The sequence below is a fragment of the Solea solea genome, chromosome 2 (assembly GCF_958295425.1).
Source record: "Solea solea chromosome 2, fSolSol10.1, whole genome shotgun sequence".
Taxonomy (NCBI): domain Eukaryota; kingdom Metazoa; phylum Chordata; class Actinopteri; order Pleuronectiformes; family Soleidae; genus Solea; species Solea solea.
Genome location: NC_081135.1, coordinates 39,436,576 through 39,453,149, shown reverse-complemented (window position 1 = coordinate 39,453,149; position 16,574 = coordinate 39,436,576). Strand labels below are relative to the sequence as shown.

The window sequence follows — 16,574 nt, the reverse complement described above, 5'->3', positions numbered from 1 at the left end:
AGTTGAGAAAAGAAGCTCTTTTTAACATAAATTTTGAGTTTCTCACCCAGCACGGCGAGCTTGATGTCCTTGGTGACGGTGCCCAGACTGTTGCTGGCTGTCAGGCTGTAGATGGCGCTGTCTTTCCTGTTGGCCTGCTGAATCAGCAGCGTGCACTTGTCGTGGGTCACTAGTTTGTTCATGTGTTGATCGTACTGGACAGCGGTCTTGTCTTCTGGTTTGGCCAGACTGGCCTTCTTCCAGGTGAGTGAGGGGAACGGGCAGCCGCTCACCTTTGCCACGATGCTGACATCAGAGTCCTCCTCACCTTCCATGGCCTCACGCAGCTCGATGGTGGGAGCAACTGAAGGAAAAAGAGATGATTTATGAAAAAGTATTTCTGTTTTCTGATCAGAAAATGTACAGTTGTCCCGGGATAAGGTCACACAGTGGTCAGCTGAAAAGTCTGACACTCACATGTCTGATCCTTAATGAACATGGGTCCAACGGTAGCAGAGGGTCGGCCGTGACCAGCAGCGTTCACTGCTTTAACCCTGAACTCGTACTCTCCTCCCTGCAGGTGAAAACAGTTAAAATCAGTGTGAACAAATCGTCTAGAACCTAAATCAGATCACAACATGTGATTCAGCAGGAGAATCAGAACTCAGAGATGAGGACCGGGACAGACCTCTTTAAGGTCCTCCACCACAAAGGTGAGTTCTTCCACTTCTCTCTTGTTGCACTGTTTCCACGTCTCCTTCTCCTTCCCACTAGTGTCCCAGCTCAAACGCTCGATGATGTAATGCTTCACTGGAGCACCGCCATTGTTTTTTGGAGGCTCCCAGCTCAGAGTGACCGTGGTCTTTGTCACCAGGTTGACCTTCAGCTTGGTGGGGGGGTCAGGTGGGACTGAGGAAGTAGAAGATTGTGTTACAAAAATTTGACCAAGAGTTTGTCAAATTGTGCATCAGCTGTGCAGGTTTGTACTCACAGATGGGGTCTCTGGCCCGAATTGGGTCAGACGTGATGGTGAACGGACCAAATCCAAGTCTGTTCTCGGCTCGTACCCTGAACAGGTAATCCTGACCCTCCAGGAGACCCGGCACCACGTAGGCCTGGATGGCACAGGTTGCATGCACCTGAAAACAGATCAACCAGTTCCTCAGTTAACTAATCTCAATGAAGTCGACTGACCAGGGTCAGGGAAATGCTTTAGTAACTGTGTACTTCCAAGGAAGAGGAGGAGTCGTCAACGAAGACAACAAACTGCTAGATAGACTGAACAGGGTTTACCGTGGTCCAGGCCTTGTCAGTGAGACTCTTCTTCTCAATAAAGTAGCTCTTAATTCTTTCTCCTCCATCGTTGTCGGGGAGTTTCCAGATCAGCCTCATAGTAGCCCGAGTTACGTCTGTAACTCTCAGCTCCTTTGGAGGTCCAGGGACATCTGTGCCCAGATAAAAACAAAGGTTAGACATCACAGCAGACACAGACACAGAACAGTTTAAGGATGTCCAGGATCTGGACTTGAAGTCCATATAAAAGCAAGGCAGCCGTACCAAGGACCTTGACTCTGACGTTGACATGTTTCTGTCCACTCTTGTTCTTGGCAGTGATGGTGTAGCGTCCAGAGTGCGTCCTCAGGCTCACAGGGATGGACACAACAGAAGTGGTGTCTGTGGACTCAACCTGAAAAACAACAACAGTAAGAAAATGAACCACAATGGCTACATTACTTACAATACCTATTATCTATGTTAACTGAGTTACCTATGTTAGCTACATTACCTACCACCAACATTGAGTACATTGCCTACACTAAATTAGCTATATTACCTACAGTATGTACCTAGATTTCTTATGTCATCCACTCACCTTTTCAGGATTTATAGAAAATAAGAATGTCTGCCATAATTTCATGATGCTGTTTGTTGGTCTCACCTCTGAATCCACGGGCAGCGTATGCAATTTGTTCTTCTTGTGCGTCTTGGCTTTTCCATCAAAGTCCCAGGTCACCTTGGGAACAGGGCGGCCCAGAATGGTGGCAGGGATCTTGATCGGCTCTCCGGCGCGGATGTACAGCAGATCGTCCACCAACATGTCGATAGAGATGGAAGGTGCCACTGTAAGAGACATCGGAAGCAACAACGGTGAAGTACAAAGTCACACACAGAAAAACATCTCGACAATGATGAGAGTTATTTTAGGACTTACGCTGGACATCCTCAATCAGAACCTCACTGGTGCGGGGGCTGGGATCAGACTCGCCAATGGCATTGACAGCAATGATCCTGAAGCGGTAGCGTTTAAGCTCCCGGAGGGTGGGCACAGTGTACTCAGTGGTGGGGTGAACAGAGTCAAGGTCGTTCACTTGCATCCACTTGGATGAGCCTTCATCCTGGATCTGGATGATGTAGCCCTTGATGGGGCTTCCTCCGTCACTTTCGGGTGGTTGCCAGGTCAGTGAGACATTGTGCTTTGTCTTGTCAGCCACCACAGGTGCAGCGGGCATGCTGGGAGGAGCTTGACAAGGAAGAAGCATAAATATCTTTTACTATCTTTTATGGGAAACACAAATGAATCACTCAGGTTACTGTATCTGATGGTTCAAATAGAAGTCTGTTTTTGTTTATTTTTGAACTTACTAAGACGATCAACGGCAAAGGCAGAATCAGATGTTCTGCTGAATGGTCCAGTTCCAGCAGAATTGCAGGCAGCGACCCTGAACTCGTACTCTGTTCCCTCAAATAGACGAGTCGCCTAAGGGACAAGACACCCAAGCTCATGATCTGCACATGCTTGTCTTAAAGGACTGATCTGGTCTGAAACAGTGGAGCTCTACAATGAACTATGATGAAGGTTTTTCAATCTAAAAGACCTCTCTAATGGATGACAAACAATCTAAAGCTCTAAGATGAAGCAACCTAACACTCTGTGGTAGATCATAACAGTCCTAAGTGGGGCATCTTCCAGTACTACGGCAGAGCGTGTCTGTGTGTTTGGGTTTAAATGAATGTCTTTCTGTGGTTTGTAGAAACATGATACAACTTAGATTAAAAATAAGACCTCACACAAGCAAGAACATTCTTTAAGCACTTAAAATTGAGATCCAGCAGCTCACCTGGCACTCCCAGCCTTTTGGGCCTCTCTTGGTTACTGGCACCTTGTTGACTTTGCCCCAGTAGTCGGAGCCTTTCTCCCTCTTTTCCACCCAGTAGCCAGTAATCGCAGAGCCGCCAGTTTCCCTGGGAGGTTCCCAAGTAACGGTCATGGTGGTCTTGGAATAATCTGCAATAGCTGGTTTCTCTGGCGGACCTGGAAGACCGAGTGGGTCTATGATCTTGACTTCCTCTGACATGCAGGGGTCAGATTTACCATAGCGGTTCTCAGCCCGCACGCGGAACATGTAAGAGTTGTCGTTTTCAAGGTTCCACACCTGCAGGAGAAGGATGTGGAGTTAATATTAGTCTAAGAGATTGTTGTAGAACCATTGCTATAGTTTTTATGAGCACATACCCCAAATTTCTTGTCAATGATGCAATTGGTAACCTCCTCCCACTGAGCTTCCTGTCCCTCTTCTGGTTCCTCTGTTGTTTTCTTCTTATCAATAATGTAGTTGGTCAGCTCACTGCCACCATTATCCAGTGGTGGATCCCACTGCAGGCGACAGAACTCAGCCTTGATATTGGACACGGTCAAATTCCTGGGTGGTAGTGGTCGGTCTGAGGGAAGAACATGGAGTCAGCTGGTTTTTCACCAACTCAATCAACACAAGACACTCATACAATCCACATTGTATGTAGGATATCCAGTCTTTGTAAACTCACCCAGCACCATGACATAGATGTTGTGCCGAGCTGTGCCCATGGTGTTGGTGGCAGTTATAGTGTAGGTTCCGCTGTCCCTCCTGTTGGCTGCTAGGATGGACAGTGTAGTCTTTGCGTTCAGCCTGCCAGTGACTTCTGTCTCAATCAGCAAATTGTCAGTGGATTTGGGGATCAACACATCATCCTTGGTCCATTCAATATTAGGGATCGGGAGTCCCAGGACTTCAGCAGGCATGTCAATGGGTTCACCCTTCTTCACAGTGATGGAGTCGCTCTTGAAGACCTTCAGCATGTGAACCTCAGGAGACACTGAGAGAAACAGGATGGAAGAAAACAATTAAGAAAAATACAAAACAACAATTGAGGTTTTGAAAAAGAATGATAGAGGGTTTTAAAAACCATTTCAAACTAAGACTACCTTCATCATCTTGAATAACCACAGCAAGAGGGTTCGATGGCTCGCTCACTCCAATGACGTTAGCACACTTGATCCTGAACTCATACATCCAGGCATCTTCCAGGCCCGTCACAGTCATGGTCAAGTCCGGATGGAGCTCTGTGTTGCAGGGCTCGAACTCTTGCTGGTCCTGTCTCTTCTTCTCAACAGTGTAGCCCAGGACGGGGCTGCCGCCGTCATTACGAGGTGGCTTCCAGGTCAAGGTGACGGAGTCCTTAGTGCGATCAGTGTAATGGAATTTCTCAGGGTATGATGGTGGAGCTGAAAACCACAAAACCATATTGCATATTATTATCATTCCAAGGTCATTGACCATTGCACTGCAACACTGAAGTCTTACTCTGATGTCAAGAGTGTGATGAATAGATTTTTGGACTTACCCAGTGGGTCCACAGCCAGGATGGGATCCAGCACGACCGGTGTGCCCGGGCCGTACTTGTTCTTAGCCATAACACGGAACACGTACACTTCTCCTTCCACAATGCCCGTGCATTCGCACTTTGACGAGATGGTTTCAACTGGCTGCTTCCATGTTTGTGTCTTGCTATCTAGCCGTTCCACAATAAAGCCGGTCAAGTCGCTGCCTCCATCATCCTTGGGGTCATCCCAGTTCAGGAAGATCATCTTACGAGTTACAACAACGGGCTTCAGGTCGGTGACGGGCCCGGGGACATCTGAAGATAAAACAGTGTTCATTCTTGTTTCAATGCATCATTTCATTTCAAGTAATGTAATTCCTGGAATTCAACTCACCTACGACTTCCACTCTGGTCCAAGCATTCTTTTTGCCACTAGGGTTCATGGCAGAGATCTGGTATTTGCCGCAGTCCTTCCTCTGGCAGTTGGGGATTGAAACAATGCTGTCGTTGCCCTCAGTGAGAATCTCCACACGGTCTTTGTCAGGTTTGCTATCGTCCTTGGTCCAGGTGATGCAGGGATAGGGTTTACCTTTAACTGTGGCAGGTATAAGTAGCGTCTGTCCAGCTCTGATCAAAATGCCATTCTTGATGGACAGGTCCATATCAATGACTGGCAACTCTGCAGAGGAAACCAACAAAGAGCAAAGAGATTAACATCAGCACTGAAGCAGATCAGACGTGGCTTTTCTTTTTGTGTTTAGCTGCTTTTTCTCCTGACCTGCAGGATTCTTGACAAACACAGATTCAGTGAATCCTGGCGGTCCCTCTCCTGCAGCATTGCAGGCAACAACTCTGACCGTGTACTTGGCTCCTTCACGGACTCCATAGACAGTGAATTCCCGTTGTCTCCAAACATGTTCTGTGCACCTGGACCACTCCTTAGTGTTAGCCAAGGCCTGGAGAGCCAAAACAAAACCGTTTGACTAAATGTGCTGGGATTATCTTAAATGTAACTTCGCCCTGAAGGTCAATGTTTTTTTTATGCATAGACAAACTGCCTCTGTTAAGAGGTTATAGAGGATACTTCATGCTCTGACCTTGTCCACGTGGTATCCCAGAATCTCTCCTCCACCATCGTCAGTGGGTGGATCCCACTCCACATCGATGGAACCGCCTGTGGTTGCCGCCACTCGAGCAACTGGTGGTCCAGGAGGTACTGCAGGGTTTCAAAAGAACAACACGTTAACTCTGACTTTGCTATGCTTTGTCATCATGATTCTTGTTGAATATAACAAGCAAACATTTCATGATGCTAATTACTACAACATTTCATACCAAAATCACAATTTAGGGAAGTTTACATACATATTGAAGGCTGCGCTAATGTGGGTTCAGAGGGGACACTGAACTTTCCCGGGCCTGCCTGGTTTTCAGCTGCCACTCTAAAGATGTAAGTCATGCCCTCCATCAGACCCTCAGCAGTCAGCTCAGTACTAGGAACAATGTTCCTGTGGACCAGGACAGAGAGACACCAGTCAGAAAATGCAGCTACAATATTCAAACATAACACACTAATGTTTCCACGTGTCAGTTGTGCCACTGAGTGTCCTCACTTGTTAATGCGAGCCCAGTGGGAGCTGTTGATTTCACGACGCTCCACCCAATATCCGATGATGGGGCTGCCATTGTCATTTGGTGCATTCCACTTGATTAGCATAGTGTTAGATGTGACGTCCTCAACCTGTGGCTTATCAGGAGCCTCAGGAGGGTCTGAGGAGGACGTTTTTAGATCATTATTCATTCAGTTATTTAATGTAATATTATTTTTATAAGCAAATCATTAGTGGTGTCATACCGAAAGGATTCTTGGCAACGACTGGTTTGGAGACACAGGGAGGACCGGCGCCATGCTTGTTCTCAGCTGCGACCCTGAAGATGTACTCTTTCTTCTCCAGGAGTTTGGGCACCAGGAAGCGGCATCCCCTCAGCGTGGTGGTGACGCTGCTCCAGCCAAACTCTACCCTGGAGTTGTCCTTCTTTTCCAGGATGTAGTTGAAGATCTCGCTGCCACCGTCATCCAGAGGAGGATCCCATCTGCAGACCACTGAGTTCTTCCTCACATCCTCAAACCTGAAGTTCATGGGAGGCCCAGGAGTGTCTGAGGAAAGACAACGTGAATTCAACAATCTCTTTCTGTCGGTTAAATCAAATGTTTCTGAAGTTGTGAAGAACATTTCTTGTCTAATTTCATTAAAGACGGAACATGTGACATTACAGCTGTCATTTGTTAAGATTTGTCAACGTAAACTTTTAGATTATTAAAAAGAAACAAAGTTCTCACCGAGCACGTTGACCTGACATGTCGCAGTGGCAAAACCATGGCTGTTCTTCACCTTCACCATGTAGACACCATGGTCAGGGCGGACTGAGTCCTTGACGACAATGGAGGAAGTTCCTCTGCGATGGTTGTCGATGACAAGACGCTCGTTGATTGTCGGGTAGTCGGGCTCCTCCTCCTCCGGCACTGCGGCCTCCTCCTCCTTCTTCTCCTCCTCCTTCTTCTCCTCTCCTTCTTTCTTCTCTTCTCCCTCCTTCACTTCACCCTCCTCCTTCTTCTCTTCCTTCTTCTCTTCCTTCTTCTCCACCTTCTTCTTCAAGGGCCTCTCTGGCCTCTTGCGCAGTGGCTCAGGTTGGATCACATGGTTGTTCCAGTACCAGGTGATCTCGGGGTACGGCGAACCAGAGATGTTGGCATCCAGGCAGATCTCTAAGCCGCGCTTGACGTCGAGACCAGACTGAAGGCTGCCACTCAGGAAAACCTTTGGAGAATCTGAGAGAGAGAGAGAGAGAACGCAAACATCCTGTTATTATATTCCCTTTACTTCAGTCATTTCATTTTAGATTTATGACGTCATCCTTACCAATGGCTTCCATGACCTTGACAAACAGCGTGGCACGTGATGGATCACTGACCCCGGCTGCATTTTCGGCTCTTGCTCTGAAAGCGTAGTTCTTGCCCTCCGTCAGATCTCTGACAGTGTAGGACAGGACGGGAACCAGGAAGTCGTTGCAACGCTCCCACTTGTCCTCTCCCTTCAGCTGCTTCTCCAGGATGTAGCCCATGATCTTTGCACCACCGTCATACATGGGGGGCTTCCAGGTCAGCGTGATGGTGCTGGACGTGGGGTTGTGGGTCTCCAGGTCCACAGGGGGATCAGGAGGATCTATTACAAGAGACGGATTTCAGTTACAGACGTTGTGTCTTATCAAGACTTTAACATTCAAACATGCAAAAACGTTTCTCTCACGTTTTTGGTCCTGGGCGAGGACAGGGTTGCGGAGCTCGATAAACTCCCCTCCTCCAATCTTGTTAATGGCCTGGACTCTGAAGTAGTACTCTGCGTTAGGGACAAGGTCTTTGACGTTCCAGCACACCTTGTTCTCTCCTGACATCATGTTGACGTACGTCCTCCTGCCGGCCTCACGCCGCTGCGCACACAAACACATCAGCTGTTACCAACCCAGCACTGACGTTCAGCCTCTGGTGTCACATTTGAAAAACAACACGTGTATGTCTCCAACCTGCAGGACGTAGTGAAGAATCGGGCTACCGCCGTCATAGTCGGGAGGATCCCAGGTCACTTTACAGGAGCTCTTTGTGATCTCAGAAGCTGCAATGTCTTTACAGGGACCAGGAAGACCTGACGACAGAGACACAGAAGACACATGAAAAAACCTTAGATGTCCAACTTCTTTGTGTAAAGTCAATCACAGTGAAGTAAGTCTCGAAAGTACCAATGACTTTAACGTTGATGGTGGCACTGCCAGCTCCCAGTTTGTTCTCCAGAGTTACTTTGTAGACTCCAGCGTCAGGATGGACGCTGCTGTCGATCTCCAGGTGACAGGAAGTGTACTCCTTTCTGTTGAACATATACAATCCCATGAGATGCTGCTCACCTTCTGTCATTGGAGGAATTTACGTTTGAACACAACACGGTGGATGTGAAGAGACGTCCTGCTGACCTGAAGCCAACGCGTTCATCGGCCTTCATCTCCTTGCCGTCTTTGTGCCAGGTGATTTTTGGCGAGGGAACTGCTCTGAAGGGCACTGGGATGTGCAGCTTCTCTGTCTCCACAACAACCAGGTCCAGAGTCTGGAAGTCGATTGTCGGGTTACCTGGAAACAGAAAAAAATTGTCTGATTTATTCACTTGTTTCTGTTTGATGATTTACTGAACTTTAAGGGCAGTGTTGAATAAACTTACAGTCAGAGTCTTTGGCGAAGACGTTCTCAGAAATGTCGGAGGGGTCGCTGACTCCGACAGAGTTGATGGCCCTCACTCTCAGTATGTACTCTTTCTCAGGGACCAAACCTTCTTCCACACGGTACTTCATTTCCTTTACTGGACGAGAGTTGACCCTCATCCACTTCTCTGTTCCAGCCTCGCACATCTCAATGTGGTATCCGGTAATGGGGCAACCGCCGTCCCTCAGGGGCGCTTTCCAGGCAATGGACAGGAAGTCTCGGCTGGCTCCAGTCACGTGCAGTTCAACTGGTGGGGACGGGACACCTGAGTGGGGAAAGACAGACAAATTTAGACACTTAGGGTACGTGTGCATTTAACTTCTCTGAGGTTTTCAAACGAGACACTGACCTGTGGGATCTTCAATTAAGAGGATCTCTGTGGGTTCGCTTGGATGTCCAACGCCAGCTTCGTTTTCAGCGCGGACCTGGAACTGAACCTCTGTTCCTTCAATGACATCAGTTACTCTGTACTTAGAGTCCGGACCTGAAGTCTTCCCACATTTAACCCAGCGAGTGCCAAGCTTCTCCTTCTTCTCAATGACATACCTGGATGGCGGAGTCACAGAGAGTTAAACACCTTTAAGACACAGTCTTTATTATAAACGTCAAACTCATTTTTTGTTACTGTTGTTTTTTAGAAGACTTACTTCAGAATGGGTCTGCCACCATCGTTTTTAGGTGCCTCCCACTGAATGTCCACATATCTACTGGTCACAGCATTAACAGCCAGGGCGTACGGTGGCCCAGGTGTGGCTGTGAAAAAAATAGATAACATATTGTTAGTGAACACTAGAATCTCTTTATTCACTGAAACTCTAACTTTACTCTTACTTACTGAAAGTGTCTTTTGCCAGCACAGAGTCCTCCAGCTCGCAGAAGGGTCCGACACCGACGGCGTTCTCTGCAGCAATGCGGAACACGTACAGCGATCCCTCGCTTAGCGGAGTCACGGTGTACTTCAGCTCCTTGACTGTGGTGTCCACGGCCTGCCAGCCTTTCCGCCTGACATCACGCTTCTCTACCACGTAGTTGGTGATGCGCGAGCCGCCATCGCGCTCGGGGGCCGTCCACTTCAGATCGGCACTGTTCCTGCAGATGCTGACAACGTTCAACCAGCGAGGAGCCATCGGTGGACCTGAGGAGAGTAAAACGAAGATTGGTTCATGTCTGGCTCCCGAACATTTACTGTGAAACATGTTTCATCATGTTTCAGAGTCTTACTGAGTCTCTCTTTGCAGAGCACTGGGTCACTGGGCTCGCTTGGTTCACTCTCTCCAGCCACGTTAACGGCCCGCACCCTGAACGAGTACTCCTGCTTCTCCATCAGGCCTTTCAAGAAGTACTCCAGGTTGATGATGTCATCTGCGACACGGATCCAGTCTGTAGTTCCACTCTTGAGCATCTCAATGACGTAGCCATCGATCTTTGCTCCGCCATCGTGCTCGGGTCTGGTCCACATCAGGAAGCAGGAGGTCTTAGCCACATCCTTCACTGTGGGTTTACCAGGAGGCCACGGAGGATCTGAAGGAGGAACAGTCAGCATTTTTTAAAAGCTCTGACAGGATTGTAGATGCAAATATAGAACTGAAGAGACTCTGTTGATATGTCTGTACCAATTGGACTTTTGACGAGGATTGGGTCTGTCTCCTTGCTGGGTTTTCCAGGTCCAGCCAGATTCTCAGCCAGAACCCTGAACTTGTACTTTTTCCTGGTGGGAAGACCTTTGACCCTGCATAGGAAAACATCAACATAGTGATCTCCAACAAAGCGCTTTGCTGGACTTATTTAAGACACCAGACAGAAGAAGACTCAAACTCACCTGTAGTTGGTGTCTTTAATGGGCAGCTTGTTGCATCTGAGCCACCTGTCGTGCTCAGGTTCATATCTCTCCACCCAGTATCCTGTGATGGGGCTTCCACCATCTTCATCAGGCTCATACCAGTTCAGAGTCACTGAATCTTTGGCGATGTCTGAGGCTTCCAACTTATAAGGTGCTCCAGGAGTGTCTGCAAACAATACAGGAGACATCAGTTTCAGCCCTGGACCCAGAGAAACTGGACTTGATGATTAGGTTTCATTTGCATTTGTATGTGAAAAAAAATGAAGATCTGTTTATCGACTTAAACAAAAGACCTTGGACAAATTTTTCCCTGAGCTGTTTATTAGTCTTCTGTTGAAGGAAAAGTGTGGAAAACCTCTTAAAAAAAACAAGAAACACTTATTTTTATTCCAAAACATCAAACATATTCCTTGTGTAAAAACTCTACCAAAGGGGTATTTGGCGATGATGGATGGGTGTTCAGCTGGTGGACCAACTCCAAACTGGTTCTCTGCGAACACTCTGAAGATGTATTCCTTGAACTTGATCAGGCCCGCAGCTTTATAGGTGGTCTGTTTGATGGTGGAGGACAGTCTGTGCCAGATCTCGCTGTCAGTAGCACGACGCTCCACAATGTAGTTGGTCACTCTGGAGCCACCATCGTCACGTGGAGGGTTCCATGCGAGGAAGCAGGTCTCGTTGGTGATGTCAGAGATGTCAAAGGCGGCGGGAGGACCTGGCTTATCTGTGCGTGGATCACGTTTGAAAGTTACGTTAGCAACAAACCATGGAAAACGTCTTTTTTTTCCAACGTTTAATAATCTTACCAAGGATGTTAACTTCGACGGTGGCGGTAGCACGGCCACTGCTGTTTGTGGCCTCGATGATGTAGATGGAGCTATCATCTCTCTTGGTCTTAGCAATAGTAACGGTGGAGTGTCCAGGCGTGGTCTCAATGGACACCCTGTCATCAGGTTTGAGCACCAGGTCAGCCTTGGTCCACTTGACTCGAGGTTCAGGCTTACCCTTCACCTCTGCAGGAAGTTCAATCTTGCTGCCACCCTTGGCGGTCAGACCGGCCAGCAGCTTGGCATCCAGATTAATCTCTGGAGGTTCTGTGTGGACATCAAGAAGTAGGGTCAGTCAGAGGTTTAGCATTTGATTTAACTGAGAATCTTAAAGAAAAACTGCTTTCGCTACCTTTAGGATCAACGGCCTGGATCTCATCAGTGGCCTTGCAGGGCCGACTGGCTCCAAGTCGGTTCAGGGCTCGGACTCTGTAGGAATACCACTGGCCCTCGATTAGACCCGTCACCTCGCACTTCAGGTCGGGTACCATGTCTCCACAGGGCTCCCACTTATCGCTTCCTCTCATGCAGCGTTCCACGTTGTAGCCTCGGAGGCCGGTTCCACCGTCATACTTTGGTGGCTCCCAGCTAAGAAAGATGCCACTCGCTGACTTGTCTCTCCACTTGAGGTTCTCTGGAGGGTCAGGGACAGCTGGTGCAGGAATGAGACACAGAGATTAGAAACGTCCTTTGTGTATGGTTTAATTGTTGAGACATTTGAAACCGTTGTGAGACTAACTGGCAGGAGAGGAGATGTTGACCGGTTCGTCGATGTATGCTGGCTCTCCTGGTCCACACTTGTTACAGGCAGTGACTCTGAAGTAATACTCCTTCCCTTCAACCACGTCGGTGACTGTGAACTCCTGATCCAGAACCCCTGAGGCCACCTGGGAATAATAGATACATTGTTGTGCTCTGTCTTTTCAGGTGCTTTAGGTAAAACAGGTTTAAAACAAAGTGAGAAAGTGAAAGAAAATGAAATTAAAATGAAAACAATATACCTTGACCCAGGTCTTGCGGGCTGCGTCCCGTTTCTCCACCTGGTAGCCTGTCAAAGGACTTCCACCGTCATGCTCCGGAGCCTCCCAGCTCAGGTGGACGTGCTGTCGGGTCACTTCCAGGACCTTGAAGTCCTTTGGAGCACTGGGTGCAGCTGGAGAACACAAACAGAGAAACAATGAGATCAAATCTTTACAAACACAACATTTCTGGAGTTGATTTTGAGATAAAATAAAGGATCTTGTACCTATGACGTTAACCTCGATCTCCCCAGACACCGACGTGACATCATTCTCCAGGTGCAGGACATAGATGCCTTTGTCCGGGCGGACACTCGGCGCAACGACCAGCTCTGTGAATGTGGACTTGGTCATCATGGAGACGCGCTCATCTGCAGTGGTCAGCTCCTTTTCACCAAAGGTCCACTTGGCGACAGGGGTAGGGTACCCGCTGATGGGGACTCTGATAGTGAGAGGCTGAGGGACAATCACCTCCAGGCCATCTTTGAAAGCACTCAGGTCAAAGGTTGGACCAACTGGAGAAGTGGGAGAAAGAGGCATGATGGGATGTTCTAAAGGTAATTGCACATTTTACTGTATTTTACGGCATTATAATCTTCCAACCGTGTGGGTCGTCGGCCAGCAGAGGGCCGATGATATTGGATGGGTCTGAGAGTCCAGCGGCGTTTTCAGCGATCACTCTGTAGTTGTACTTGGCTCCATATTTCAGACCAGACACCTGAAGTTAAACAAAAACAGTCTTTAGAGAGATTATCTGATAATCTTTGCTGGATTATAATCAAGTTTTTCTTCAGTTTAAAGCAACAACAGTAAAAACCTGCAGCTGTTTGATTATCAGATACAAACTAGAACACCTAAACAGGATTTTACTGATTAAAAATCTACTCAAGGGGTCTGAAAAACTAAAGGGAATGATTGTTCCGGGATTTTTGAAGTGTGGTCGTATGAGGTACTAAACATAGTAACTGTAAATATTGATGGACTTTAAGTCTCTGATATCTACTTCACATGATCACGTCTTTATCTCACTGTTAGGCAGGAAACTGAAGTTTGTAAACCACTCACTCTCCCACACCAAACCCCAGAGAGAAAATCAGTGATTTTAGCTGCTGGTCCTCTGCTGCCTCATGTGGTCACTTTGTGTCACTGAGGTCAATTTAAACAAAGGATTTCAAAACACTGAAGTGACAAAATAAGACATTTGAACTTAGTGATGGAGGCAGCAGTGGATCAACAACTCATGTGTGTGTGACGTTAAAATCACTGATTTTCTCCATGGGGTTTGGTGTGGGAGAGTGAGTGGTTTACAAACGTCAGTTTCCTGTTAGAAAGTCTGTCTCACAGTGAGATAAAGCTGCAGAAACACAAAACAGACACTGAAGTCCGGTGAACTGTTGTTGTTACCTTGTAGAAGAGGTCAGGGCAGAGGCGGGCGTTGCAGCGCAGCCACTTGTCGCTGCCGTCCTCACAGCGTTCGATGATGTATCCAGTGATCATACTGCCTCCATTTCTCAGTGGCGTCTCCCAGGCGAGCTGCACCGAGCTCTTGTTCTGGTTCTGCCACGACAGGTTCAGAGGGGGACTGGGACGCTCTGTGGGTCACAGCACAAACACGGCTCAGGTTGTGGGACAGACCACAACAATCTGAGCTCAGCCAGGTAACAAAATTACAAGTCAAACTTACCGATGGGATCCATGATCTTGACGGGGTGTGTAGCAGCGCTGGGTTTGCCGACACCGGCTTTGTTCTCGGCTCTGACTCTGAAGATGTACTCTTTGTTTTCAATGACGTCGTTGATGATGGCGCTGAGCTCGTCGGCCTTGGTCACCTGGACAGGCGACCACTTCACCGACGTGCGGTCACGCAGCTCGATGACGTAGGAGGTGATGGGAGAACCTCCGTCTGACTCGGGAGGCTCCCAGGAGAGGGTGCACCCGAACTTGTTGACGTTTCCAACGATCACATTTAGAGGAGCTTCGGGAACATCTGAAGAAAGTGGAAAACATTACCTGAAAACCTCTGAATTCTCAAATCCTCAAGGATCAAATCTTTTCATGGAAATATTGATAAAGAAGAGAAAATCTCATCTTGTTCTTACCAAACTTGTTCTTGGCCTGAACAGGTTTGTCCGTCTCAACAATGGGTCCACTGCCTACGCGATTGCGGGCGCAAATCCTGAACAGGTACATGGAGTCTTTCTGTAGGCCGTTTACTGTGTACTCGGTTCCTACCACACGTTCTGAGGCCAGTGTCCAGGTCTTTCGCTTCACGTCGCGTCTCTCCACCACGTAGCCAATGACCTTACTGCCGCCGTCATTCTCAGGGTCCTCCCATGCCAGGCTGACCTCGCCGTCAGCGGTGTCGACCACCTGGAAGTTCCTCACAGGACCTGGGACATCTGAGGACGAGAAACAAAACCAAATCATCCGGACAATTAAAAAATAATCTGTTAATCTGAAGTAATTCAGACTGTAGTTGACCAACAGTTATTCTACAGCAGACAATGACTTGTGGTCATGTGATCTCACCAATGACGCTCAGGTTGATGAAGGCTTCTCCCTCCCCGTGTTTGTTCTTGATCACAATCTTGTAGCGGCCCTCGTCGCTCTTCTTCGGGTCCTTCAGCCGGTACTCGGTGCGGTCGGCCGACGTGTAGACGTTGTCTTTGGGCAGACTGATGTTGTCATACAACCAGTCAGCCTCGGCCCGTGGGTAAGCGCTGTAGGGGACCGCCATGACAATGGGCTTCCTGGCGTCTGTGACGTAGTCCTGGTCTGTGGTTTTGATCTGAGGTAGAGCTGGAAAAAGAGAAAGAAGAAAATGTTCTTGTTCCTACAGCCATTTATTGTTCAAACCAAAAAATAGGGCAAACAGAATCAAATCCACGTGAATTGCGGCGGTGTAGGGTCTGTGCACTCACCTGCCAGCTCCAGCTTGGCCTTGGCATCTTTGTCCTTGGCGATGACTCGGTACTCTCCCTGGTCTCGTGGTCTGATCTCGCACACCTGCAGTCTGTGGACTTTACCTTCACTCATCATTTGGTATTTGTCGCCCTGGACGACCGTCATGTTGTTCCTCAACCACTTCACCTCCACTCTGTCCTTGTTGAGCTCCACCTCAAACACCACATCTGAGCCTGGTGCTTCAAACACGTCCTGCGGTGGTCTGATGATCTCCACTGGGATCTCTGCAGGGACAGGAGGAGGAGGAGGAAGAGGAAGAGGAGGAGTCACTCAGAGCAGGAACACAACAGAGTTTATTTTTTGATTGTTAAGTTGTGAAAGTTCACCTTCAACAAAGAGGCGAGCGTGGGATCTCTTATCGTCTACGCCACAGGTGTATTCACACTCATCGTCCGGTCGGCACTCCTTGATACGGAGGAAGCAAACCTTTCTGTCTTTTTCAAAGGTGTATCTGAGAAACAAACGGTAAATAAACAGTAAATAAAAAGCAAACTCGGGGTAAAGAATAAACGGGTAAAAAGTAAACGACGTACCTGGGTCCTTCCCGGATCTCACGTCCGTTTCTGTACCACTTCACTTCCGCCTTCTCTTTGGTCAGTTTGCACGAGAACTCGGCATCCTCGAACTCTGTGATGGTCTGGTCCTTCAGGTGCGCACTGAAGTCAGTCGGTGCCTCACTGATGATCAGCTCCGCTGTGGATTTGTCGTCTCCGGCCACGGCCGTGTACTCGCCTTCGTCAGCCAGCGTGCAGTCCTTGATGGTCAGTATGTGCTTGTCCTTGTCCACTTTGTAGACAACGCGTTTGCTTAAGGCGATCTCCTCGCCGGCCTTCATCCACTTCAGCTTGGCATTGAGCCGGTTGACCTTGCAGGAGAAGCTGACAGTCTTCTTCTCCTGAGTGTCGATGTCCTCCAGAGGAACCACGATCTTCAGACTCTCCTCTGAACAAAACAACATGTTTTTGATTTCACAAATGAGATCAAGTGAATTTGAAAAA

General features: G+C 48.2%; 1 protein-coding gene across 25 annotated transcripts in view; it reads right to left on the bottom strand.

Moving 5' to 3' along the window:
• ttn.2 (titin, tandem duplicate 2) overlaps positions 1-16,574 on the bottom strand; it is a 176,830-nt gene that overhangs the window by 66,672 nt on the left and 93,584 nt on the right. For all 25 annotated transcript variants that reach the window (XM_058617746.1, XM_058617865.1, XM_058617874.1 and 22 more), the window contains 47 exons: positions 16,110-16,518; positions 15,903-16,027; positions 15,534-15,800; positions 15,142-15,411; positions 14,712-15,011; positions 14,297-14,599; positions 14,017-14,204; positions 13,216-13,330; positions 12,840-13,127; positions 12,595-12,746; positions 12,333-12,480; positions 11,946-12,245; positions 11,573-11,860; positions 11,194-11,490; positions 10,746-10,932; positions 10,540-10,655; positions 10,148-10,447; positions 9,762-10,061; positions 9,574-9,679; positions 9,276-9,472; positions 8,886-9,191; positions 8,644-8,797; positions 8,416-8,540; positions 8,203-8,321; positions 7,929-8,109; positions 7,542-7,844; positions 6,962-7,450; positions 6,476-6,778; positions 6,234-6,390; positions 5,986-6,128; positions 5,718-5,836; positions 5,399-5,576; positions 5,015-5,299; positions 4,642-4,935; positions 4,223-4,522; positions 3,805-4,113; positions 3,494-3,699; positions 3,099-3,413; positions 2,623-2,737; positions 2,192-2,500; positions 1,919-2,100; positions 1,537-1,666; positions 1,273-1,424; positions 971-1,118; positions 668-888; positions 457-553; positions 47-343 (listed from right to left, as the gene is read on the bottom strand). In XM_058617746.1, the coding sequence (XP_058473729.1) occupies positions 47-343; positions 457-553; positions 668-888; positions 971-1,118; positions 1,273-1,424; positions 1,537-1,666; positions 1,919-2,100; positions 2,192-2,500; positions 2,623-2,737; positions 3,099-3,413; positions 3,494-3,699; positions 3,805-4,113; positions 4,223-4,522; positions 4,642-4,935; positions 5,015-5,299; positions 5,399-5,576; positions 5,718-5,836; positions 5,986-6,128; positions 6,234-6,390; positions 6,476-6,778; positions 6,962-7,450; positions 7,542-7,844; positions 7,929-8,109; positions 8,203-8,321; positions 8,416-8,540; positions 8,644-8,797; positions 8,886-9,191; positions 9,276-9,472; positions 9,574-9,679; positions 9,762-10,061; positions 10,148-10,447; positions 10,540-10,655; positions 10,746-10,932; positions 11,194-11,490; positions 11,573-11,860; positions 11,946-12,245; positions 12,333-12,480; positions 12,595-12,746; positions 12,840-13,127; positions 13,216-13,330; positions 14,017-14,204; positions 14,297-14,599; positions 14,712-15,011; positions 15,142-15,411; positions 15,534-15,800; positions 15,903-16,027; positions 16,110-16,518 (10,593 nt within the window). The remainder of the gene's footprint in view (positions 1-46; positions 344-456; positions 554-667; positions 889-970; positions 1,119-1,272; positions 1,425-1,536; positions 1,667-1,918; positions 2,101-2,191; positions 2,501-2,622; positions 2,738-3,098; positions 3,414-3,493; positions 3,700-3,804; positions 4,114-4,222; positions 4,523-4,641; positions 4,936-5,014; positions 5,300-5,398; positions 5,577-5,717; positions 5,837-5,985; positions 6,129-6,233; positions 6,391-6,475; positions 6,779-6,961; positions 7,451-7,541; positions 7,845-7,928; positions 8,110-8,202; positions 8,322-8,415; positions 8,541-8,643; positions 8,798-8,885; positions 9,192-9,275; positions 9,473-9,573; positions 9,680-9,761; positions 10,062-10,147; positions 10,448-10,539; positions 10,656-10,745; positions 10,933-11,193; positions 11,491-11,572; positions 11,861-11,945; positions 12,246-12,332; positions 12,481-12,594; positions 12,747-12,839; positions 13,128-13,215; positions 13,331-14,016; positions 14,205-14,296; positions 14,600-14,711; positions 15,012-15,141; positions 15,412-15,533; positions 15,801-15,902; positions 16,028-16,109; positions 16,519-16,574) is intronic.